Source organism: Theobroma cacao, chromosome 6, assembly GCF_053813885.1.
Source record: "Theobroma cacao isolate CCN51 chromosome 6, ASM5381388v1, whole genome shotgun sequence".
NCBI lineage: Eukaryota > Viridiplantae > Streptophyta > Magnoliopsida > Malvales > Malvaceae > Theobroma > Theobroma cacao.
The window spans coordinates 28,670,584-28,695,300 of NC_142644.1; the positions used below are offsets into that span (position 1 = coordinate 28,670,584).

Here is a 24,717-nt window from a genome sequence, read left to right on the forward strand (position 1 = left end):
AGTGACATTGCAAGCAGCCCAAATTTTTTATTTTGGGGTTGAGAATACTTAGCGTAATAATGTTTGCTTTCCCAGATTGATTGTGATATATATTCTCTTGTGGGACAGGATAAAAGGGTTTGATTTGACTTGCATGGCTAGTATTTCAAAGCTGGGTTTTATGGGGACGCCCCTGAATCAGTTGGTTTCTTCTTGCCTACTGAGAGATGGGATCTTGAACTCCAACAAATGCTAAAATGAAAGGAATCTTACCCTGATGGAATCGGGCATGATTATGATTTGAAGCAGTACAAGTCAAATGTTTAATGATTGATTGATAAGATTAGTGAGTCTGGGTTGAATCTGGAGGTTCTGTGGACCATCGATTGAAATTACGATATGATATTACATACAAAAAATGGCTGCTTCTTTTGGTTTCTGTTAGTATTTTACTGAATGGAACCATGTACTAGCTTTTTGGATTATCTTTCCATATAATCAATAATAGACACTACGACAGGGACTTGATTTCGCAAAATGGGATGATTTCAAAGTTCAATTCAAAGAGATGTAGAAAAACTTGGCTATTTCCCCTTTTCTGATTGCTTGTCGGATTATGGACTTGAACCACATCAATAATTTCTAAGCACTAATTGCAAGTTCCATAAATTCATTGCTTATGTTTGGTTTCATCCCCTTGGTCTATGGAAGTAATCAAACTTGCACTATTTAAACTTCAACTTAATTGTGTTAACTTTTGTTCTTTTTGGCTCTTATCCTATCAATCTTCTTTTGTAGTAACTTCGGAGAGGGAAGCCGGGTTGGGATTAAGAGCCTTTTTTTCGGATTTTCAAAGCAGCAGAAGACTACACCATGAATTGCAAGATCAGTTTGTGAATTCTGGCTGCTGTCTTCTCTTCCTGTCAAGATAAATTATTGATGCAAATTGATGGAGTACCCTGATTCATGGAGGTTTCACCTACAAGGGTTACATACAACTTGATCAAGGTATCTGCCATGAATCATGATTAAGAACTAAATAGTCCTGGCTGAAGGGGCCACTGCCCTTGAGGTTGGCCATAATCTTAGGTCTGTTAATGCCTCGTCAAACGTAACAGAATGAAAGCGAAACAACTGCTTTGTTTTGATATATGTTGCTTGTTAAACGCGATTTCCTCTGCTGTAGACTGTTGCTTCGTCCCTCTGATGCTTAATCCCACCTTATTCTGTCGCCCCTGTCTCTTCATTCGACGTCGACTTTATGTTAGATCAAGCACGCTAATGACTAAACCAGGACAATTATATATCTGCAATAGAATTCCAGACGCATAAAACTTCTTGGAAGATTGATTTTTTCGACATTTTTTCAAGTTTCTATCTTTCGTTTCACTTTTTTATTTTACATCAGGATAATACAATTAAGATTTGCATATGAGGTTTTAAACTTTGATTAGATGGAAAATCTAGATGTATTTGACATATGACATAATTTATTAACAGAGGCATCTGGCTTTTTAAGTGTCATGATTGCCGAAGTTAGTTTACATGTTACCAATTGTGACTCATCTGACAGAGTACTGCATTCCAATTTCGGGGTCTAAGTCAGAACATATTTCAAGGCACCTAGAGTGGGGCTGTGGGAGCAGGTCTTATCAAGCGCAATTGAGGTGGGGATGTAGGGTGATGAGAAAAGCTGTCTATAAAACCCCCATAGCTCTTTTGAAGTTGGTATGCCAGTTGGAAAAAGATTCACTTTCTATAATCCTCGATAATCTTAGTTCAATGGCTGAAAACCTATGCCAAAACATATGCTTGGCGTTTCTCCTTGTCTTGTCCATCTGGAATTCCCTTGCCCTTTGTCGCCTTCTCAATCAGGAACACATGCTGAAGAGGCATGAGGAATGGATGGCTCTGAACAGCCGCATCTACGCGGACGCAGCAGAGAAGGAGAAACGCTATGCAATATTTAAGGAAAACGTTGAACGTATTGTAGCTTTTAACAATGGTGTGGAGAGAGGATACAAGCTAGGTGTAATAAATTTGCAGACTTAACCAATGAGGAGTTCCGTTCGCTACACACTGGCTTCAACCGCCAGTCCCCCAAATTGATGTCCCATTCAAAATCGTCTACTTTCCGCTATGGAAACGCAACCGCTGGGCCAACTGTTGTGGACTGGAGAAGAAAGGGTGCCGTGACCTCTGTCAAGGATCAAGGCACCTGTGGTAAGTGAGAATGCATGAATTAGAAGGATTTATTCTTTTTCTTTACGTATTTGATGGTGGGTTAATACTTGTTATTGTGTCAAAATATAGGATGTTGTTGGGCGTTTTCAGCTGTGGCGGCTATAGAAGGATTAACACAACTTAAGAAAGGAAAGTTAATTTCTTTGTCGGAACAGCAGCTTGTGGACTGTGACATCAAAGGTGAGGATGAAGGATGTGAAGGTGGCCTCATGGACAACGCCTTTCAGTTCATCAAAACCAACCGTGGCCTAACAACTGAAGCCAACTACCCCTACCGAGGGTCGGAAGGAGAGTGCAAAAACAAGCATGCAACGCCTGCAGCAACTATAGCCGGGTATGAAGACGTGCCGGCTAACAACGAAAAGGCCCTATTGCAAGCTGTGGCCAACCAGCCAGTTTCTGTAGCTATTGAAGGTAGTGGATGGGCTTTCCAGTTTTACGAGAGCGGGGTCTTCTCTGGGGAGTGTGGCACATACCTTGACCATGCTGTCACGGCAATAGGGTATGGAACCAGCTCTGATGGTACCAAGTACTGGATGGTGAAGAATTCGTGGGGCACGGACTGGGGTGAGAAAGGGTTCATGAGGCTCAAGAGGGACGTTACTGCCAAGCAAGGTCTTTGCGGCGTTGCCATGAAAGCTTCTTATCCAATTGCATGAAGAAGGAAGATTCTTGGAATACTGTTATATTAAGCTGCAACCTGCCAATATCATGTAATATTCATCAAGTGTAAACTAATATCAATTTGTGTGCTATGGTACCTATGTTTCTTGTACTTAAAGAATCAGTACAAAATTTCAGCAACAAAGTATTTGTTCTGCTTCCTATTGAAATTCCCACTTGATTGTTTCTGTTAGAAACAATTGATTGCCTGTCACCATGGAAGTTACAGCGAGAAAAGGAATGAGAGTTTCTGCTCTTTGTCTGATGTGAGCACAAAATTGTTAAAACACTTTTGCACATCTAATGAACAGTATGACGATTAGATTCTAACACTGTTGCCTTGAAGCTTCTTGGTTTATTCACACATAAATAGTACTATCCAGAGCCACCTTATTCTTATCTAAACAGGATAGAAACTTGTAATTTGGCACCCCACGTCAGAAAACTAGACGATCAAGAATGAAATTACATGCAGATTTTCGTTTTTAGTATCCATCTTTCAGAGTATATTTCTTTCCTTGTGTAGTCCTTTTAAAGAAAACCTTACTTGGTTTTCATATGAAAAACAAACATAAGCAAGATTCCTGATTCTTTAGGGTGCTACTGTAAACTCTATTTGTTAAAATTTGCCTTTTGCTTGTTGCTTTGGCCTTATGAACCCTTAAATAGACTCAAATTGCTAATTTGAGCATAGGTAATTCCACACTTAACGTTCCATTTTGAAAGGATGATAAACTTAATATATTTAGCTTTGTATCCAATGTGAGATTGTGTGAGTGAACAAGATAAGCATTGTGGCAGAAACAAATATACATTTTCCATGTCCATGTCTTGCGGCTCTAAAATTTCACAGTACGCTGAGTTCAGTTTTGCATTAGCATGACATCAGTACGAAGAACAGATGAGTACCATCATTGACGTAATCCCTGTCATTCAAGACGTAGCAGCATGAAGAACACATTAGAAGTGCACATGTTGTAGTTGTTATTTTGTCATTAACTTTTGCCCGTTAAACTTAAAGAAAATTGTGAGAAGTGATCCTTTTTAATAAAAATATTTTAAAAATAATTATTAGAATAAAATTAATTATTTTTAGTCATATTTAGTCATGAGTTGATAAAAATACCTTTTAAAGTATTTTAAATAAATTAAATCATTCATTATAATTTCTCTCTATTTCTCACAATTTGTGCTTTAGATTTCTCTTTCACCATCACAGTCTCTCAAATTTTATCGATTTTTCTGTTCGATATTCGTCTATTATACTTCCGATTTCTCTCTCACATTTTCAGATTTCTCTTTTTTACGCTTTCAAGACACCAAGCAATGGTTTTGATGTGCTTGAGTGGGTGGTTGGCTGTTTGAGAAATTCGATTCTTAAGTATTTTGGATACAACTAAAACGATAGAAATAATCACAAATATATGAAATAGTTTTTAATTGAATCAATTCGAGATTTAGATATCAATAAACTCAAAATTTTAAAATTTATAAATCTAAGTTTTCAAAGAATTTTTTTTTGTCAAAATAGGTGTTTTAGATAAAAAATTATTTGTATTTTGATTTATGAAAACATGTTAGAAACACTTTAATCTGTGTCAAATTGTTAAAAAAAATAAAAAAAAAAAATTGAGAGGATTGAAGTTTCACAAGTTTTGGTACATGGCGTGTCACAGATTTTTATACATGACGTGTAATACACTAACCATGGCTTGTCACAGGCTTTTATACATGGCGTGTCACACGCTAACCATAGCTTGTCACAAGTTTTTGTATATGGCGTGAAACACGCTAACTATGGTTTGTCACAGACTTTTGTACATGACATGTAACACACTAACCATGACTTGTCACAGGCTTTTATACATGGCGTGTCACACGCTAACCATGGCTTGTCACAAGTTTTTGTATATGGCGTGGAACACGCTAACTATGGTTTGTCACAGACTTTTGTACATGGCGTGTCACACGCTAACCATATATTGTCACAGGTTTTTGTATATGACGTGTCACATGTGTTTGTACATGGCATGTAACACGCTAACCATGACTTGTCATAGGCTTTTGTACATGACGTGTTATACGCTAATCATGGCTTGTCATAGGTTTTTGTATATGGCTTGTCACAGGCTTTTGTACATGACGTGTCATACGCTAACCATGACTTGTCACAGGTTTTTGTACATGGCGTGTCACACGCTAACCATGATTTGTCACAAGTTTTTGTACATAACGTGTCACAGATTTTTGTATATGGCGTGTAACACGCTAACCATAGCTTGTCACAGATTTTTGTATATGACGTATAACATCATAGCGTGTAACTTCATTAAGGATAATTTTATTCAACTTGATTAAAAATGATTAAAATTATAAAGATGACTATTTTTAAAAATATTTTATCTTTAAAGATTATTTTTTAAAATGCCCCTTAAACTTATTATGGGGAAAGAAAAGGATAAGAAAGGGTATGGAAGAATGGCCTACTTCGCGTATGCTGTCATTGCAAAGGTGTTTTCCCCCTTTTTAAAGCAATCCATATATGTCTAACAAAATCTTGGGGGGTATCAATGACTAAATCAATTGTGATTGGTTCTTACTGGAAATGCATGCAGCTCATATATACGAGTAGAAAGATGCGAACGAAACAAGAGAAATGAGTGGAGGTGTTTTCTTCCTGTTCAAGGCATTAGGTAACAAGTACAGAGCAACAATATTTAAAACAAACATATGTAGCCTTGTTTCCATATGGTTTCATATAAATAAGCTAATAAGGCACACAAGTTTTTCAGAGGACGGCACAAGAATACTGAAAGGAGGGCAGTGTACGCTGGAAAGAGCTGCAACATGTATATTATGTATGTTTTACCCTCAAGCAGTTGGGTAAGAAGCTTCCATGGCAATACCACAAAGACCTTCTTCAGCATCAATATCTCTCTGCATCCTAATGTATCCATCCTCACCCCAGCTAGTGCCCCACGAATTCTTCACCAACCAATACTTAGTCCCATCATCAGCTGTTCCATAACCAACTGCTGTAACCCCGTGGTCAAGGAAGGTGCTGCATTCGCCAGTGAAGATACCACTTTTGTAGTGCTGGAAGTCAGACCCACCGGCATCAATGGCAACTGAAACTGGTTGATTGGCCACAGCTTTTAGCAGTGCTGCCTCACTATTTGAAGGTACGTCTTCGAAACTAGTGATCTGAGCAGCATGGTTGGCTGCTTTTTTCTTGTTGCAGCTTCCATCAACTCCTTCATAGGGGTAATTGGATTCAGTTGTAAGCCCTTTGTTTGAAATTATAAATTCAAAAGCATTATCCATGAAACCACCATTGCAGCCTTGGTCTTCCCCATTGATATCACAATCAACTAACTCTTGCTCTGATAGTGAGATCAATTTACCAGTTTTCAGCTGGTTGATTCCTTCCATGGCTGCCACGGCTGAGAATGCCCAGCAACATCCTACATCATTTAAAAGAAACAATTAGCACTATGGAATCAGAATTATATATTGTAAATACTGTTACTCACCGCATTGGCCTTGGTCCTTGATGTTGGTCACAGCTCCTTTCTTTCTCCAATCCATGCTAGATGGAACTGCAGCAACATTTTCATACCTGAAAGAAGATTTTTTTGAAGAAGTGGAAGGTCTCAGTTTATAACCATTTCTCATGGCTTTAAACTCTTCATTGGTCAAGTCTGTAAATTCATTAACACCAAGCTTGTACTTTTTGCTGGTATCAGCATTATGAGATTCGATGTACTCCACATTTTCCTTGAATATCTGGAGACGTTTCTCCTTCTCGGAGGCATCCTGATAAACTCGACCACAGCTAGCCAACCATTGTTCAAACCTGTCAGACATGGATACCTCAGGAACAGAACGGGACGAGGCCTGACAAGCCCAAATTCCCACGATAAAGAGTAGGGCCAAGGACCGACTTGTAGAAGCCATTGTATTCGAGACCACAGTCCACAGGTAAACTTCAAGAAATGTTATAGTGATGAAGGAATGTGAGGCATACCAATGCCAAGATGGCTTGTGGTTTATATAGAGAAAATTTTCCCCAGGCCATGCTTCTCACAGATTCCAAACAGACAAATTCTCCATTCTACGTGCACTGGAAAATATTCTGACAGGGACTTGATGCTTTGATTCTATTACAACTTTTGTTTTTATAAGATTCTGTTTCGTATCAAACTGAAATTGCTTGATTATAAAAGTTCTGGCAATAAGTTCAATAATAAATTCCAGACATCTTTAGATGGCATGGATTTGTGTTGATCGTATTCAAAAGCAGACAAAGGCAGCCAAAAAACCCAGGTATTTCAAGAGATTATACTCTTTTAGCACCTTTTTAGATTCTAAAATCTAGTGTTACTCGAAATAACTAGTTGAACATGAATCAAGCAGCTTATGTTCCAATTAGACCTGTGTCCTGACAAGTCTGGCAAACTGTTTAAGGTAGAAGTCTTCATGTTTTAAATTCCGAGCAGACTTTAACATAATAAAATGACTTTTTTTAATGGATCAGGAAACGATTCTTCAAAGTAGTTAATATGACAAAATAAGAATCCCAAAGTTTGATGATCTCTGGTGCCTGCATCAAAGATTTGGTGCTAACCAATAACACTGTTTTGTTTTGTACTTGTTCAGAGTCATTATACATTTTACTAATAAACAGAAGAACTGATGGAGCAAGTTAGCGTGCTAAGGCTGGCTGATTGTGACTACACGACATCTCCAACCTTTCAAGTTATACTAGCATTTTTGCCTGCTACGCCGAGGGCTAGTTTTTTGTCGTGCTTTCTCTACAATGGCGACGAATCCTAATTTGAGCCACGAAACAAACTCAAGATTGCAAGATAGATCCAGTTTGAGCCCATTAATGAAACTCTTAAAACAAGTCATTACTGTATTCATGATTTGGATTTTATGCCTTGCGTAATTCCAAGATCATTCCGGAATTCGCGTCCGCATAGGACGAGGTACAAATCTACATATCCAAAAGAGGAACACCAATTAGTGTTCTTGTAAAGCTCCCTCCTGCTGGGAGGAGGTAAGTAAATAACCCATAGCTTGTTAAGACGTGAATTAGTCTGCATGTCTGATTACAGTTGAAGGAAACAGTAGTTAAATGCCTTTGAATCTCTTGGTAAGCTGAGCACCAGGGGACGCTGCACATAGATTAAGCCAAAAAAAAAAAGATGCTCTGGATCGTCTATGATATTTTCCACAACACATTGTAAAATCCTTTGCCCCATGGCCGATTCCAGTTCTGCTGGGTTAACATATCCATGTAAGAGCAACACTCAACTAGGCCAAGCTCACTTTTGCCTGGTTAAATCTAGCAAACCATTGGCATACTATTTGCATGTTAAGAAGTCTTTCTTGAGAATGTTTTAATAGAAACATGATATCAGTTGAACACCAACAAAGATAATAATAAAAATTGATCCTCATTCTCGCAAGTACCTACACTCCATTAAACTTTTACTGGAAAGTACCAAACTCTTAGAAGATGTTCACCCTAGATATAATAATAAGTTTAAAGCTCTTCAACTCTAACTAGATTGGCGCAATTCTGGGCGAACAAAATCTGCATCTGGGGGCACTGATATATCAACAGTTGGTCTCAACTGTGCACAGACCTCAATAGCTCCATGAACAGGATCAGATAAGAAGTTGCTTATCAGGTCCTGGTTAATGGGGGCGCCTGAATCGACTGCTACAAATGCCTGTTGAGTAAGGATGTAATCAAAACGTGGAGCCCACTTTCTTGAACCCAATCGTGCAGTTGTGGAACAATTATCAACCATGAAAGAGACTCCTCGAGCATGCATGAAGGGGTTCAAGGAATCAACAGCTTCAATCAGACTCTCATTGATGATTTCTGAGTATGAGTGCCCCTTCTTTCTCAAGACCTCAATCTGAATTTTCAATTATAAAGATGATAAGAAACAAAACAAAATTCTTTAAGTGATTACTTACTCTGCCAATAAGATCAGTACCATAGTTTTCGCTGTCCAAAATTAAATATGGAATTAATTACCTGGGCCATCATTAGTGCCACGAAAACCCCAGAAGTGAAAGGACACAATGGACCTAAATCATCTTTTGATCTTGTTGCTCGGACACGCTCACCAACTTTCCACATCCGTGTCTGATCAATTTTACCCATCGGGAAGGCAGGTAGACCCTCCTTTTCCTGTAACATAATACTTCATCAACCATCAAGCAAGATTTGTCTTTGGTAAGAACTGACTTTAAGCAATGAAAGATTCATGAAATAAGGATCTATCATGTGCAACCTCACAAAAGCACAAATATAATGTTATCAACATACATGAAAACGACGCCCAGCCAAAACGACACTGCGAATCTCGCTTCCGCTTGCAACATCTTCATAACACTCATAAAGGATTTCCATGCAAGGATAATATGAGGCACTATAAACAGCCTCAAATCGCTTTTTGCCTTCTTCAGACAATGAGTTGTACACAGCCAACATACCCTACAGAAACAAACAGAGAAACAGATCCATAAATATAAACTCCAAAAGAAGGAGAAAGCAGAGCAAGCAACAGAGATCACCTTTGTTGATATGGTTCTTGATACAATTCCTGTTATGCATTCAACAGTATTCTTGTAAGCCAAGTCTTCACTCATTCCATTCTCAACATACCTTCTAAACAAGCATTCTACAACTCCATGAACAGCACCAAGTAAGATGCCTACAGAAAGACGTAACAATGACACACTGTAAGCATTAAAATTCAAAAAGATGAAGACATGCATAGTCAACAAAATAACGCAAACAACTCTGCTCACCACGCTCCCCAAAAATGTCACTCCGATACTCCTGCTCTAATGTGGTGGCAAATGTAAATGGAGAACCAAGGGCAACTGACCATCCCAAGGCCACATCCGTAGCTCTACCATCAACACCCTGCTCCAAAATTAAACGTCAGCATCCAGTATGCTTTTTGGGGAAGTTTGAAATTTTGACAGTCATTCAAACTAATTGGCTGAATCTAGGAATGAAAGAGAGGAGGAACCTGGTGGACGGCAAAACTAGCATTAATTCCAGCACCATTTATCTCTTTGCCCTGAACATAGAGTCTCCTCACAGAAGGCCCCATCCCCTTAGGGCAGACAGCAATTACACTAATGTTCTTGGGGAAATCAAGCCCCATTGATTGCAAATGACCAAGAAGAAACCCATGGGAAAGTCCAAGGATGCTATTTGGCTTCATGTGAGAGAAGACCTTTTCATAATTATCTGCCTGCAACACAAAATTTAAAAATAAACACATCCTAAGAACAAACCAAACAGTGTAAGGAGTATCAAGTATTTATTTTGAATTTTCCCATGCGTTAGAAGGAGGAAATGCTCAAGGATTAGAGTCAAGCAGAAAAGCAATAAGAAATCAAGCCCAACAAAGCTATTGAGGCAGAGTTGCATCCTTAAAAGCATTGACATCATCTGAAAGGAAACATACAAGTCAAGAAAACAAACTTCAAGATACCTATCATTGGCTTTCCCCACTTTGAAGGAGACGCCTTGGAATTCAGCCAAAGTTGGAGATAGGGTTTTATTGCTATTTCTAATAAAGAATGCTGGACCTTCAGATGAAAATAGTCAGTCCTATAATCTGATGAGAGCACTCCTGAATGATAGTGCATGTAGATGTTGGGATTCACAAGTCATTCTATATCAGTCCAATAGTCTCGAAAAACAATGTTTGTTTTTATGTGATGCGCTTGGCCTTGGCATGTTGTCTCGTATGTGCATACAGCTTATACAATCCGTCAATGCTAACAATAATGACCAATCTTGTACAAGGCAAAAATCGAAAAATGTGATAAATCTACCAACCTGTGCTGAATCAGAGATCAACAATAATACAAGATCACTTCCAGCAATAGTTTCCCATATATCCCCCAAAGTTCCATTCTCTTCAGTGAATCCTGCAGCACGGGCTTCAGCAAAAGAGCGAGAGCCCTTCCTCAACCCAATCTGAGAGCAAATTGTACATTCAGTCAAGCGAAAATCAATCACTGAATGCAAAACGAATGCAGTGAGTTGATAATTTCGTTTTTGTTCTTAAACAAGAAGAAAAAGATCCAAGCTTGCCTTCACAACAATATCGGATTTTGCCTCTGCAAGGGAATCCCTCAGATTCTGTGCTTGTGCTGGCCCCTAGAAAACATAACATAAATCGCATTAAATTTGGACTAAATTCTATGGCAAAGCAATAAAATCAATGGACCAAAGGAATTAAATTTGGGACATATCATTATCACCACAAAACTCCTTAAAAATAATGCAACCAAAGGTAATATCTTAGTTAAAGGAATGTAATATTTGGATATTAGATTAAAGACTAATTGCAAAAAAAGATTCAAAATTTAGACTTTCATTTATAGAGCCAATGAAAAAAAAAAGATTTTTACCATTTTCGTTTGCTTTTATTACACAAAAATATGAAAAGAGAAAAAAAGAGCAATGTGGTTAATTAACCTGAGAACCCCAGCCAATGACTCCAATTTGTTTGATTCCTTTGAATGCATCACCCAACAAAGGGAACAAATGCCGCCCTCCTCTCACTATATACTGCCAATTGAAAAATGAAATTAATTAGCAAACAAATAAACCAAAAAAGAAACAAAAGAAATGAAATGATCAATTAACTAACCTCGTCGTGACCAGCAAGAGAGATCTTTTCTTTCTTGAAAACGGAGGTATGGAAGTCAAGCGACGTCGTCGGAGAAATGGAAGAAGGAACGGAGATCATCTTTGCTGAGAGCGACGATCTGCCGCCGTTGGATGAGGCGTTGTTGTTTGTGGGGACATGCGGAGCGATCAGTGAATTTAGAGTTGGCGAATACCATGATGATGAAGTAAACCGTAGCTTGTGTGCCGTTGATTTGGTGTTAGACGAGGGCGATGGAGATATCGACGGTGCAAAAGAGAGCGAGGCTTTAAAGGAAGTGGTGGTGGCGGCCATTGCTGAATGCTGCTACCAGAGAGGGCAGAGAGAGAGAAAGAAGAGTAGGAGTTACGTACTATCGTTCCTTTAAGTTCGCTGTAGGAGTAGGGGGCTTGGGTGACTGTATTAAACGATATCGTTTTACTTGTTTCTGGAATTCTCAAATTTCATACCAAATTTTGAAAATAAAGGAGTATAACGACGTGCTTGGGTGTTCTGCCCCCATGCTACAGTAGAAACAAATATACGGTTCAGCACACGTGTATATATAAGAAATTGATTTTCCTAACAATTAGAACAAGTGTATTGAAGTTTCTTAATCATGGCGATGTCTTCTGGATGCTGTGAATGGCTGGCTACTTGAAGTCTTGAAGACACCAAAGAAAAGGGTAAAATCACCAATTCTGGCTCCGGCTGCTCGTTAGGCTGCCCTTTGCTACTGCTATTTGCTATAAGACACAGCTATAATTTGTTGATATGGCTTTTCGCTTTCTTTTTCACCATTTTGACTTTTGTGTATGGTTAGCAATGAAGAAATTCTAGTGCTTTTGCCTGTTGAACATCTGTTTCGAAACCTTTCTTAAGGAACCTTCCCACCCTATTTTATATTTAAAACCTGTTCTTGCGTTGAACCTTTCTTCTGCTTTACTTTATCTTTTGCCCTTTTCCTTTTAGCAAATTTTAGAATTTAACATCACCAGCTAAAGCAGAAGACAAGCGACACTGTTACGCACAGTACATCACTTTTCCTTCGTAAATTCTAACCGTGAACACGAGAATTACCATCCACAAGTTTTCCACCACTTGACCTTTTTAAAGAGGGCAAGTCGACTAGTGGATTCAGATTTTTGCCTTTATTTTTTAACATCCTGTTGCTTTCTGTCAACCACTTTGGGTTTTGGCCGAATGTAGACATACTTTTGGGATAGTCTGGAATTTGGAATTAACTATTTTGCCTAGAAAAGAACACATCCATTCCATGGATGTTAAACAAATTGTTCGCAGTTGACTTTTTGTTTCCTCCTCGCTTAGAGGAAGAGAACAATGGATTTTTCTAGCCACAAGATTTTCAGCTTCGAGTTGCTTTATTCTCTACTAAACCCTGTAGTTTTACATTACTGATGCCATCCTTGTATCATGTAAGAAACTTAAGTAAATGAAGCTGCTTGATAAGTGATAAGCTTTGTTACTACACCATAAGTTCTTTCTTTTTCTCTTTTTTATTAAAAGGGGCACCACCATCCACCGTGTTAAGAGAAGAAAGTAAGATCAGAATCCAATATGCTGCAAAAAGCGACTACCAAGCCCCCTGCTTCATTTCCTCCCTCCTTTTTTCCTAGAGCATCAACATCAGCTAGTAGTTGCTTGATTCATCCATCCTTTCACTTGATCATAAAGATGATCAAATTCTTCACACATTTGCATCAACCTATAGCATCACATGTCAAGCGCTTGATGAAGGGTAGGTTATCAACAGACAAACTCTAAGACAAAACTCATATATTATATAATCTTATCTTCAAATTAGTTGAATCTAGACAAATTAACTCATAATTAAAAAAGTGAAATCCTAAATTTGTTTTTATTATATACGGTAGTGCCAATAAGGAAATTTATGACCACTTCAAGAGTTAGATGATGACAAAGCAAGACCTCCGTAGCCTCTAAAAGAAAGTCTTCCAATAAATTATTGGGAATTTGTGCAAGAAAAGTTTTGCCTTTGCTCTTATAATAATTTAATTAATAGTAATAATGAGATGGAATCCTGATGTCAATGGAGAAGTTGTTAAGAGGAAGTGAGGAACAGATTGCCCCCCTTCTTCACCTCCAATTTATTAATTTATCGTCTTTTGGCTTAACTTAAGAAGACATTTACAAAGTTTAGAGTACCAAATCAGCTTTTATTCATAAAAATAGTAAGAGCAAGTGATTTAGGTGAGTTTATCCTAAAGAAAGAAAGACAATAGAGAAGGAGAGGAACTATGATCCAAGTTTGTTTAAGTCACCATCGACTCCTTAAAGTAACTAAAGATTGCGAGTTTGCTTTTGCAAATGGACAGCCCTTGGTAAAAGTATTCGAAACTCATTTTCTTCCAGCCCAACTTTGTATCTTTTCGCCTACCATTTTTGACAATGAATGACAAAAGAAAGAAATTGGTCATACCAAACTCTATTCAGAGTGGTTGGTAATTGGATGAATAATTCCGCGGTTGCATATTGATTTAACATAAATTGATTATACAATGCATTATATTGCACATAAGTGATAAACAAATAAAGTAAGAAAAAGAACTCACCATGGCTTTGTGCGGTTAAGATTTAAAGTGTGATTACAATAAAATTGGATTTTTTTAGGTCCCTGAGATACCTTAAAGAGAGTTGGATGAATCCATTGACCTTTTAGCAGCTTTATAAGTTCATGTGGTATCATATATATATATACCCCAGTTAGATACTGCAATCTCAAAAGTCTTCTACTTTCACAACTCAAGAGAAACAGAATTTCTCTTCTTCCTCTCTGTTCTTGAAAACCAATTCTTGCTACTTGGATTTTGGAACCTCAATTTCCTTTTGACTTGTTTGTCCATTTCCTCTTGAAATTTCATCGAAATCCCAAAAATCCCATATCAAGATCTTGTTTTTCATTTTTTGTTTCACGTTCAAACATCTCAAAACTCTCAATAGAATCGCACATATCTCGAAGAAATGGTAGGATTCAAGACCGTCAAGAAGAAAATGTGGATGTTTTCTTGTTAATCTTCATCTGCTTAAAATTTCCCTAGAATTGTCCTCTTGCGTAATGGAAGCTATCATCATAACAGCCACAGCACTGATCAACAACAGCAAAGTCGTTAACCAACAAAACTTCCCTCTCCAAAAGCTCTCCTTCTGGTTCGCTCCCACCACGCGTCCTCCTGGTCTCCTCTCTTTCACTTCTGGCTCGTAAATAACCAACCAAGAAAAGTCAGCAAAAACTTCGTTTTTGCATGTTTCGTATGGCTGCTTACTCTTTCAACAACAACTTTTCATCTGGGAATTGTTATTCTGGTTTGTTTAATCCGCTCTCACGTGATATGGGTCCACGCAATGGAAGTTCCCATGGAGGGTCGTTGTCGGTGTTGGTGTCACAGACCTTGGTTTTGGATAGCGAGAAAGGAGAGCTAGTGAAGGCGCCGGTGAAAGTAGGGAAGAAAAGCGTGTCGGAGGAGAAAGTTATCGCGGCTTTGAAGAGTCATAGCGAGGCAGAGAAGAGGAGGAGAGAAAGGATCAATGCTCATCTTGATACACTCCGCGGCCTCTTGCCCTGCAGAGAAAAGGTTATTCTCTTTTTCATGTAGCTTTTCATTAATAACAGTAGTATTGTACTTCATTTTATGTTAAAATCTAGTTTATCATTGTTATATGACTTCTATAATTCTGTTCATTTAAAATTTTCGAACAATTCTGGAATATTGATCATGGGGAATTTTGTAGGAGGAAAGATTTAGATTAGTTTGCTTATATTTATGTGCTTCATAGGATAATTAACTTTTGTGAAACTGCCTTTTTAACAGTTCATAGATGTTAATAAGTAGTATCAATTAGATACCATATGCAGCAAGCCCTTTCTTTGAACTGTTTATTGTCAAGGTATAGAGTATGTTTGATTGCTGAGAAAAGTTGGGGAAAGGAAAAAGAAAAAAACTCAGAGCTTTAGGTGTTTAAGGGCAAAGGGAAGAACAATGGAGGTCAGATAACATTAAACAACTCAGGCTAAAATAATTAGCCGGTATACTTGATTCTTCCGCCTCTATTTTTAGAATATCAGTTAACATTTCAAGAGCGTAGGAGTTTGCTCATGATGAGTTAATGGTAGGAATGAATCTGGCCCTGACGAATGATGGAACATTTATTGTTTTGTGGGATGAACTTGAATCAGATACTCCTATAAAATTATGAGAAGCTTAATTCACTATGCATTCTAAAATTAGAGGGCTCTGATGGCAAAGGTAGCCTTCTCACATGGTATTGTGCTTATTATTTGTTGTCCTCCGCGTGAGAAGAAGGAAAATGAAGCTGTAAGGTCATGCAGACACGTATTTAATTTTTAAGCTTGAACTCTCTTGTATATTGCTCTTTTGCTGCATTATTTTTGCACTTGAAAGGTCAACTCTGAATCTCAGAAATACTAGAGTCAGCAAGGGGATGCTTCAGTATCTATTCAATAGATTTTTTAGAATTTGTCAATTATGAGATTAAGCTTTATTAATGGTTGAAAACATCTTTGCGGTCCCGATTCCAAACCTTCTATAGGATGACTACTATGTTTCTGATATAATGTACCTGAGTTGCATCATGCTTGATATTCAGAGTTTCATTCTGTATTTCCAAAAACAAAACCAATCATGCAAGCTTGTCTACAGGATTGATCTGATCTGCATTTTTATATAAAAGAAGTTCACAGAAAGAAAAGAGGAGGACAGTCTATATGTTTGGATATGCTCAATGTTAACCAAACTCGAGGTAAGTTACACTGTAGATAAGAAAGCAGCATGGGGTCAAACTCTTGTCATCTTGTTTAATTTTCAATCTAAGGAACTTTTCTAGTTCATGGTTAGCAACTCTTTCATGCTACCTTCAACTGCTTCTATAGTTTGCTGATATCTTCGTGATCTTTAACAATTAAGACCCCCATAAGATAATCTGTTGACATTACTTTATACAATATTTTTGCTGTCAAAACTCATTGTCGGTTGGACACCATATATATATATATATATTCGAAAGTGAAAAAGATGATAATGATCGGTTTAGTGGGGCACTGTAACAGCTGTCCTGCTATGGCTTCCTCATCTGGTCTATTTCTTCGATATATTAACTAATTTATGTGACATATATGTATGTGATATTATTTTATGGTTGGGACGTAAGCAAGGATTAGACATCTGGGACCCGAAAGGTCCTTATATGACATGCCTTTTTGTTGTTGCCTTTCTCGATTTGTCAATGTTTTTTTATAATCAACTAGTCAGAGGATTCATTTATGTTATTTTCTTGATCAAAGTCTATGCATCATCTACTACGTAGTTGCTGGTTTGATCCGACTCCTGCCATAGCTGATTATCCGAGTCAATATGGCATTGTTTTCATAGTCGAGGAATTATCCCTAAATGCACTATAAATGCTTTAAGAAGACTTATCTTGGTTGTATTGCTATTAGCTTCAGTGGATACGTGTATCAGCAGGATATATATTGGTAGTTGGATCCAAGAATTTGATTGATTAGTTTGCTATTGACCAGACTAGCAGTCATTGATATATTTATACTTCTAGAGAAGTCAGAAGATGTTTTTCAGCTGATGGTAATTTTCATGATCTATCTTCAATCTTGACTTTAATTCTGCTGTTCAATTGCTCATTGTAGATGGATAAAGCCACATTACTTGGTGAAGTAATTAGACAAGTGAAGGAACTGAAGAAGAATGCAACTGAAGCCAGCAAAGGTTTTCTTGTTCCAATGGACGATGATGAGGTGAGAGTTGAACCATGCGAGGACGAAGCCAACGGGATATTGTTATTCAAGGCATCAATCTGTTGTGATTACAGACCTGAACTTCTGACTGATCTTCGGCGAGCTCTCGATGCCCTTCCAATTAAGATGGTGAAAGCAGAAACATCGACCTTGGGAAGTCGGTTGAAGAATGATTTCGTTTTCGCTGGCTGCAGAACTGCACATGCTGATGAGGCTGAAGCACGTCGGTTTCTTGCATGTTCCATTCACCAGGCCCTGAATTCTGTGCTGGAGAAGGCTTCTGCCTCGCCGGAATACTCACCAAGTTCAATATTCCCAAACAAGAGACGGAGGATGTCTCATTTCGATTCCTCAAGCTCGTCTTCTTGAGAGATTTAGCCCTCGTTTGTGTCGATGAACACTGCCATCTCTCTCCTGTGAATCTGTGCTTGCCTCTTATGTTCAAAAACTGGTTTGAAATACTATAACTTAAAAAAGTGTGTTAACATCTATATTGTATACAACCATATACAATATTGTATCCCAAAAGCTCGGAACACTTTCAAATGGCTTGTAATGAAACTGTATTCTGTATGAATTCTTATCTCAATAATTTATAAAAACTTGATAGGCCCGTGTTCGTGTGATAAAGGGGAAAAGAATTCCTCCCTTGTTTTTTTATGTAATAACCAATGCAACATTTTTGCATGAAATTTAATTATTTATTTTAGATATTGGAATTAATCGGTATTTTATATTATCATCTATTATGGTATGATAAGTTGCATCACGTCAATATTATGTAATATAAAATAATAAATGAAGTCTTAATAATGATATTTAGTTAATCTTTAGTTATAAGAGTATATTTAATTTAAAATAAAAATATAATGATTTGATTTTATATAATAAAAAATAAAAATTTATTTAAAATTTTTTAAATAATTTAATTTTTTTTAAAAAAATATGTTTTTTATATATATTTACTTATAGGAGCACGTGAACAAGTTACTCACCTAACTAATTAATTTGATAATTTAACAAGTATATTTCTTTTAAAAATTTCATTTAATTTTGAATTTTAAGTAAAAAAACTCAAATTTATTAAAGCATGAGTAAATTAAAACATCAAATTAAATCTTTTTAGCATTTTGTCAATCTTGATTATCCATAGATATGGATTTCATATAAAATTTAAGTGAATTTTCATATACTATTTATATTTATAATTGGAATTGAACAATTGAAGAAATTATAATAAAAAAAAAGAATTACAGTTGATATAATAAAATCACAATTTAGAATAGAACTAAAGGTTCCTTCCTAGAAGAAACAAATTAAAAGTTATCATATAAAAGTTAATACTGCGATCTTAATCAGTTTAAAATAAGAAAAGTGTAAAAATATAAAAACAGTTTAAAAACAATTAATGTTCAAATCTTAAAAAACATAAATTCAAAAATTTTAAAATCAACCTGAAATTCTTCGTGAGCTTGAATTTAACCCAAATTAAATAATTATGTGTCAAATAATTAAGTTATATAAACATTAATGAAACAACTTCTAATACATGTATATTCCAATAAAAATATTTAAGCGTAATTTCTTTTTTTTGTTTAAATCCAACGTGGCGACATTTCGGAGTTGAGTGGGGCTACGCGCGGTATCTTCTTCAAGTCTGCAACGATATTCTGTCCGGAAAGATAGGGTAAAAAGAGAAACCAAAAGAACAAAAGAAGTAAATAAGGAAACGTTTGGGAGAAAATCAGAGGGAGGTGAAGAACTCGACACTCTCAATTCGCAATTGCGAGTAAATAAAGTGGAAGAATTGAAATAGCAAAGGGAAAGCATGGCAAAAGAGGGGAGTGGATCCATACTGCAATTCGCACCGTTTCAAAGTTCAGTAGACGAAGGATTTTGGCACCGATTATCTTCTTTGAAGCTCAACAAGTTTGGCATCGACGATTCTCCCATCCCTATCTCCGGTACCTCCCGATCCCCTTCTAATTTTTCTTTCAATTTTCTTTAAAATGAACTTCTCACTCTTAATTCGCTCAAATCATCGTTTTTGCCGCTAAAAGATCTGAATAATGACTTTTAGTTTAGTAAAAGTGAACTAATTACGTTTTTTTTATCATTATACTCTTGTAAAACTAATGACTTTTAGTTTAGTTGAATTGTCGTCCCCTGTTTTTGTAACAAATTACGTTCAATTGCTGATTGGGCAAGGTTTTATCCAAGTTTAAGTTGTTAAGGCAGCAATTATTGAAGTTTTCTTATCTTTTGAGAGTTTTTAATGGAAAAGGTTTTTAATTTGGAATTTTTGAGTGTAAAGTTGGCGTTCTTATAATCCAAATGAAATGCTTTTTTTTTTTTTTTTGCCCTTTTGCAGGTTTCTTTGCACCTTGCTCACATCCTCAGGTATCGAATTATTTAACTCTTCTCGCTGAATCACTGCCGTCTGATTCAAATGAGGAATCATCAATTCCAGCTTTTAATCGAGGCAATCGGAATAGGTGCTCTGTTCCGGGCATTCTTTACAACACTAATACGATGGAAAGTTTCCATGGTTTGGATAAACAAGGTCTGCTCAAGGCAGAAGCAAAGAAGGTAAAATAGTTCAAATGGTTTAGTACAGAGTTTGTTATGCAATTGATCGAATGCAATACGAATCTAATTTAAGAAGTTTATGTTTTGTGTCAATTACTATTAGATTTGGGAGGATATTCATAGTGGAAAAGTTCTGGAGGATTCTGCAGTATTATCAAGGTTCCTTCTTATCTCATTTGCAGACCTGAAAAAATGGAGCTTTCATTATTGGTTTGCTTTCCCTGCTCTTATACTTGATCCTCCTGCTACCTTGGTTGATTTGAGGCCGGCTTCTCAATGGTTCACCTTGGAAGAGGTGCTCAAGATGTTATAAATGCTAGCAAACTCTCTGGATCATTATATCTTTTTGAGTGCTTAAGGTTTATAATTGTTCATTTTTAACATGTAGGCAGAATCTGTATCAACAGCATGTAATGAATGGCGAAACTCAAGTGTAACTGCTGGTAGATTTGGCCACTCTGCTATTGCAACTTCTACATTTCTTTTTATCTTAGTGCATTGAAATTCAAATGTGATTACATTCCCTTTTCTTTTTCTCCTATATTTTTCATCATCCTTCACAGCCTGAATTTTATGAGTCTATTGCAGATGTGCCATTCATTTTGGTCAGTGTCGGTTCTGATTCACGTGCTGCCGTTAGGCATCTTAAGGATTGGGAAACCTGTCAAGATGATGGTCAAAAGGTATGTCTGCCTTTCTCTTTGTAGCTTTTTTGGACATATGAATCAGTTTATGCTTGCAAGGGGGGTTGTTTTTAGAAAATTCCGTATGATGGATGATGTTGATAGACAAAAAATATGAACTATTGTCGCTCTCTTTCTCAAAGCTACTATACATGTTGTTGGCAGTTGCTATTTGCATTTTATGACCCATGTCATCTTCCAAACAATCCTGGCTGGGCTCTCCGCAACTTCCTAGCATTTATTTGTGCTAGATGGAATCTCAAAACAGTTCACTTTTTGTGCTATAGAGAGAACCGTGGTTTTGCTGATTTGAGTTTGTCCCTTGTTGGTGAAGCCTTGATTACAATTTCACAAGGTAGAGCGGCAGAATTTGGGTAACACCTTTTTTCTGGATCATTCTTCTGTCTGTTCCAACAGTATGAGGTTGTCTTACACTAGCTTTTCTGACCTACAATATCTTTAGGATGGAGGGAACATCAATGTGTGCCCAATGCTGTAGGATGGGAACTTAACAAGGGGAGAAAAGTACCAAGGTGTATTAACCTTGCAAAATCCATGGATCCAACCAGGTAAGTTTTATGCATTGTCACTTTATTAATGCATTATACTACTATTTATTTATTTAACCAAAGGATTTTCGGGTTTTTCTTTTTCCGCTTTTTTCTCACAGGTTAGCTATATCTGCTGCAGACTTAAATTTGAAACTGATGAGATGGCGTGCTTTGCCATCTCTTAACTTAGACATCTTGTTTTCTATCAAGTGCCTTCTCCTTGGCGCAGGTACACTTGGATGCCAGGTTGCTCGAATGCTTATGGTAAGTACTTAGAAAGCAACAACCATAATTTTGGATCATATCTCTTGGGATTAAAGAATTTATGTGTTGCAGGCTTGGGGTGTCCGCAAAATCACTCTAGTTGACAATGGCAGGGTGGCCATGTCTAATCCATTGAGGCAGTCCCTGTACACATTGGATGACTGCCTCAGTGGTGGTGATTTTAAAGCCACAGCAGCAGTGAGAAGCCTACAGCGAATATTTCCTGCAGTGGTAATTTGTTTTATTTGAGGCCTATAAATACAAAGTTCAACACAGAAGAGAAGAATCTTTTCATTTCCCCTCACTATGGACCTTATGATTGTTTTCTTAGGTAGCAGAAGGTGTTGTTATGGCCATTCCTATGCCTGGACATCCAGTGTCCAGCCAAGAAGAGAACAGTGTGCTTGAAGATTGTAGACGACTCAACGATTTGATTGGTTCTCATGATGTAATTTTCTTGTTGACTGATACTAGAGAGAGTCGGTGGCTCCCTACACTTCTCTGTGCCAACACTAACAAGGTTCATCTCCTAATTTCATGTATCAATTGCTTTGGTATTTGGCATTTTGTTTTGGCATCGTAGATACAGATACAGGAAGATGTTACTGGACTTTGAGTTGTTGGATGATGGCTTATTTTGTTCTTCCTTTTCTCATTATGCAGATAACCATTACTGCAGCCCTTGGGTTTGACAGCTTCTTGGTTATGCGCCATGGACCTGGTCCTTTTAACTCCACTCCTGACTTGAAAGTTGAAATGCCAAATTCTTTATCTGCTGTCATGGACAACCTTGCCCTAACAAATACAGATGGAAAGCAGAGACTGGGTTGTTACTTCTGTAATGATGTGGTTGCCCCAACAGATGTAATTTACCAGAGTTTCTAGAGTGCAATAATGAGTATTATAGCTGTGTTTTGTATCTCAAGCTTAACTATTTATCTGTGGTGGTTTGTGCAGTCAACTTCGAACCGCACATTGGATCAGCAGTGCACTGTTACACGTCCAGGGCTTGCACCTATTGCTTCCGCACTTGCAGTTGAGCTTTTAGTAGGCATATTGCATCACCCTTATGGGTAAATCCTTGGAAACTATGCGAAAATGTCTTTCTCATTGTAGTTTCTTTGGAGATTTGACAAGTTATTAGTTCTAATTATTACAAGGTAAGCAGAGGTCTTGATTGGTTCATTGACCACCCAATTGTATATGCAGGATATTTGCTGAAGCTGAGATTGCCAACTCCAATAATGGTGGAAGTAGTGAGCTTCCTCTGGGTATTTTACCCCATCAAATACGAGGTTCCCTCCCCCACTTCCAACAGATGACCCTTGTGGGCCACTCCTCTAACAGTTGTACAGCATGTTGCTGCACTGTGAGTTCTTTGCTTCTGTTAATAATGTTCTTTGTTTTCTCTTTACTTTTGTCTTCTCTGTTTTCTAGTTCATGCTTTTAAGGTGGTGTCTGTGTGAGATGTGAGTCTGTATGATTTTTTTAGCAATACCACTGCATATGATCTCATTCGGTCTTTCTTTTAGTTGATATTGAGAGATTCAGAAACTGATAAGTTAGTTTGATCTCAAGTGACTTCAGAGCCCTTTAGCATAAGGGTTTTTTTCCCAGTGGGTATGATAATTGTCACATGCGAACTTATTGTTGCTGGTGTACCCTGTAAAATAGAACATATTCTATGGGACATTTCATCATTTGAGGAACCAAGATGAACTTTTCAAGCATGCTTGCTTAGAAGTCTGACGTCAGCTTTCTAAGTTTAGCTGAAAGTTTCAACTTCTCATAAATTTGTTGATGTGCATTATCCTTCTTTTCTCTTATTATCATTATTTTGTAGTGTTCTTCTCCACTGCAGTTTTATGTTCTGACCATTATGAATAATACTTTCCCAGGTTGTGTCGGAATATCGCAAAAGAGGGATGCAATTCATTCTCCAAGCAATTAACCATCCTACCTTTTTGGAGGATCTTACTGGACTAACAGAGTTGATGAGATCAGCAAACACTTTTCAACTAGACTGGGATGATGAGATAGAGGATGCTGATGATGAATGCATCGAACTATAAAAGATTAAAGACTACTTTATACATTTCACAATAATTTTTTTTTCTTTCTGTCTAAATACAAACCAAAAAAGCAAATGTAAAGTTTAAATCCATTTCCAGTTCCCATCTTTCATTTGAAATCAATCTGAACATTAACATGTCTTCTTCTCTCATTTTGATATTTCATGTTATCATGTTGTGTCAAAAGAGTTTGAATCAAGCAATGGTCACAAACATTACCTTACTTGCCAATTGAACCTCTTTATATATTCCTCTCCCCTAACTCTTAGCTTATTCTTAGGAATCACATCATCATACTTCCATGAACAATTTATGGAAGATTGAAATTGAACCAATCATCTGTGGACCGATAAGGGTCCATTACAGTCTTACTCTTTGACTTTTGTTAAGATCAAAGCACCGGACCCGGGTTTGGTTCCCCGATGGTAACTCCGAAGTAGGGGAAACTCGTCAGTTCTGTGATTGACAACATATTTGTCAAATTACCCATCATTAGCCTTCAATATTCTAAAACCAACATGTATCTTCCCGATTCTTTCATCTCATCATCAACCATGAACACATGAGTTTCTAACCTCAGAAACAACTCTTAATTCACAAGCAAAGCTTTGAATTTTGTCTTGATTAAGACTCTCAACACGTGTTTTTCCGTTCTCTCTTTTTGTGAATGTGCAGTGAGTTCATAGACTCAACAATCAAGACATGATCACAGGGTAGATAAGTAAATACTGTTGTATTTTTAATGTTGGAAAAAGACTGCTGCACACTCTTCTGTCTTTTTTACACTCCGTTTCTGAGTCTGTGAGTGTGCAGTGAATTCTTGGACTCATCCGATTTCATGTCCTATTCGAAGTGGCAGTAAATTTGTGGCCAGCAGAAAAAGGTGGGGAAATAATTTAGTAGGGACAAGCTCACCATCAAAATCAAAATCATTCTGAAGTGATTAAAAGTGGGAAGGTGATCGAGCATAGAACCATACTTTTACAGTTTAGAAGAATAAATTGGTGAAATGTCTCATCAAATTCAGGTGTTGAGTTCAAAACTCAAGAACCATTTCGTTTTCTGGTCTCGGAAATTGAAATTGCCCGCTACATTAGCCTTTCCCCTTGCCAACCACAAGATGTTAGGAGAAACAACAATTTTGCTCGCTGTTGGCTTAAACTG

The 24,717-nt window shown here is 37.2% G+C and overlaps 5 protein-coding genes across 5 annotated transcripts; 3 read left to right on the top strand and 2 right to left on the bottom strand.

Moving 5' to 3' along the window:
- Window positions 1–1,726: 1,726 nt before the first annotated feature.
- SAG12 (senescence-associated gene 12) lies at window positions 1,727–3,047 on the top strand. Its single transcript, XM_018122704.2, is given in 3 exon segments — window positions 1,727–2,008; window positions 2,011–2,202; window positions 2,293–3,047. Coding segments are annotated over 3 exon segments (1,029 nt in total). The 5' UTR covers window positions 1,727–1,761; the 3' UTR covers window positions 2,883–3,047.
- Window positions 3,048–5,626: 2,579 nt separating this feature from the next.
- Window positions 5,627–6,852, bottom strand: LOC18596701 (senescence-specific cysteine protease SAG39-like). The gene is made up of 2 exons (XM_007025336.3): window positions 6,420–6,852; window positions 5,627–6,350 (listed from the first exon to the last, which is right to left on the bottom strand). Exons 1-2 carry the CDS (start codon window positions 6,841–6,843, stop codon window positions 5,758–5,760), a joined length of 1,017 nt encoding a protein of 338 aa, XP_007025398.1. The 5' UTR covers window positions 6,844–6,852; the 3' UTR covers window positions 5,627–5,757.
- A 1,414-nt stretch (window positions 6,853–8,266) lies between these two features.
- On the bottom strand, window positions 8,267–11,956 carry LOC18596702 (ketol-acid reductoisomerase, chloroplastic-like). The gene is made up of 10 exons (XM_018123816.2): window positions 11,589–11,956; window positions 11,414–11,506; window positions 11,027–11,092; window positions 10,769–10,909; window positions 9,948–10,175; window positions 9,721–9,838; window positions 9,484–9,623; window positions 9,236–9,403; window positions 8,942–9,097; window positions 8,267–8,819 (listed from the first exon to the last, which is right to left on the bottom strand). The coding sequence occupies exons 1-10, from the start codon at window positions 11,898–11,900 to the stop codon at window positions 8,454–8,456; spliced, it is 1,788 nt and encodes a 595-aa protein (XP_017979305.2). The 5' UTR covers window positions 11,901–11,956; the 3' UTR covers window positions 8,267–8,453.
- A 2,327-nt stretch (window positions 11,957–14,283) lies between these two features.
- On the top strand, window positions 14,284–18,024 carry LOC18596703 (putative transcription factor bHLH107). Its single transcript, XM_007025340.3, has 2 exons — window positions 14,284–15,199; window positions 17,287–18,024. Exons 1-2 carry the CDS (start codon window positions 14,870–14,872, stop codon window positions 17,761–17,763), a joined length of 807 nt encoding a protein of 268 aa, XP_007025402.1. The 5' UTR covers window positions 14,284–14,869; the 3' UTR covers window positions 17,764–18,024.
- A 1,001-nt stretch (window positions 18,025–19,025) lies between these two features.
- Window positions 19,026–23,690, top strand: APG7 (ThiF family protein). Its single transcript, XM_018123903.2, has 14 exons — window positions 19,026–19,358; window positions 19,766–19,983; window positions 20,087–20,278; window positions 20,372–20,426; window positions 20,572–20,666; window positions 20,832–21,021; window positions 21,130–21,235; window positions 21,337–21,481; window positions 21,554–21,712; window positions 21,813–22,001; window positions 22,145–22,345; window positions 22,439–22,554; window positions 22,691–22,850; window positions 23,380–23,690. The coding sequence occupies exons 1-14, from the start codon at window positions 19,223–19,225 to the stop codon at window positions 23,551–23,553; spliced, it is 2,136 nt and encodes a 711-aa protein (XP_017979392.2). The 5' UTR covers window positions 19,026–19,222; the 3' UTR covers window positions 23,554–23,690.
- Window positions 23,691–24,717: the final 1,027 nt, after the last annotated feature.

Coding starts and splice junctions, on each gene's coding strand:
- APG7 (XM_018123903.2), top strand. CDS start 19,223: ATGGCAAAAGAGGGGAGTGGATCCATACTGCAATTCGCACCGTTTCAA. Junction 19,984..20,086: donor TCAAGGCAGAAGCAAAGAAG/GTAAAATAGTTC, acceptor AATTACTATTAG/ATTTGGGAGGATATTCATAG. Junction 20,279..20,371: donor AATGGTTCACCTTGGAAGAG/GTGCTCAAGATG, acceptor TTTAACATGTAG/GCAGAATCTGTATCAACAGC.
- LOC18596703 (XM_007025340.3), top strand. CDS start 14,870: ATGTTTCGTATGGCTGCTTACTCTTTCAACAACAACTTTTCATCTGGG. Junction 15,200..17,286: donor TCTTGCCCTGCAGAGAAAAG/GTTATTCTCTTT, acceptor TGCTCATTGTAG/ATGGATAAAGCCACATTACT.
- LOC18596701 (XM_007025336.3), bottom strand. CDS start 6,843: ATGGCTTCTACAAGTCGGTCCTTGGCCCTACTCTTTATCGTGGGAATT. Junction 6,351..6,419: donor CAAGGACCAAGGCCAATGCG/GTGAGTAACAGT, acceptor TAAATGATGTAG/GATGTTGCTGGGCATTCTCA.
- LOC18596702 (XM_018123816.2), bottom strand. CDS start 11,900: ATGGCCGCCACCACCACTTCCTTTAAAGCCTCGCTCTCTTTTGCACCG. Junction 9,839..9,947: donor CTAGTTTTGCCGTCCACCAG/GTTCCTCCTCTC, acceptor ATTTTGGAGCAG/GGTGTTGATGGTAGAGCTAC. Junction 8,820..8,941: donor TGGCACTAATGATGGCCCAG/GTAATTAATTCC, acceptor TTGAAAATTCAG/ATTGAGGTCTTGAGAAAGAA.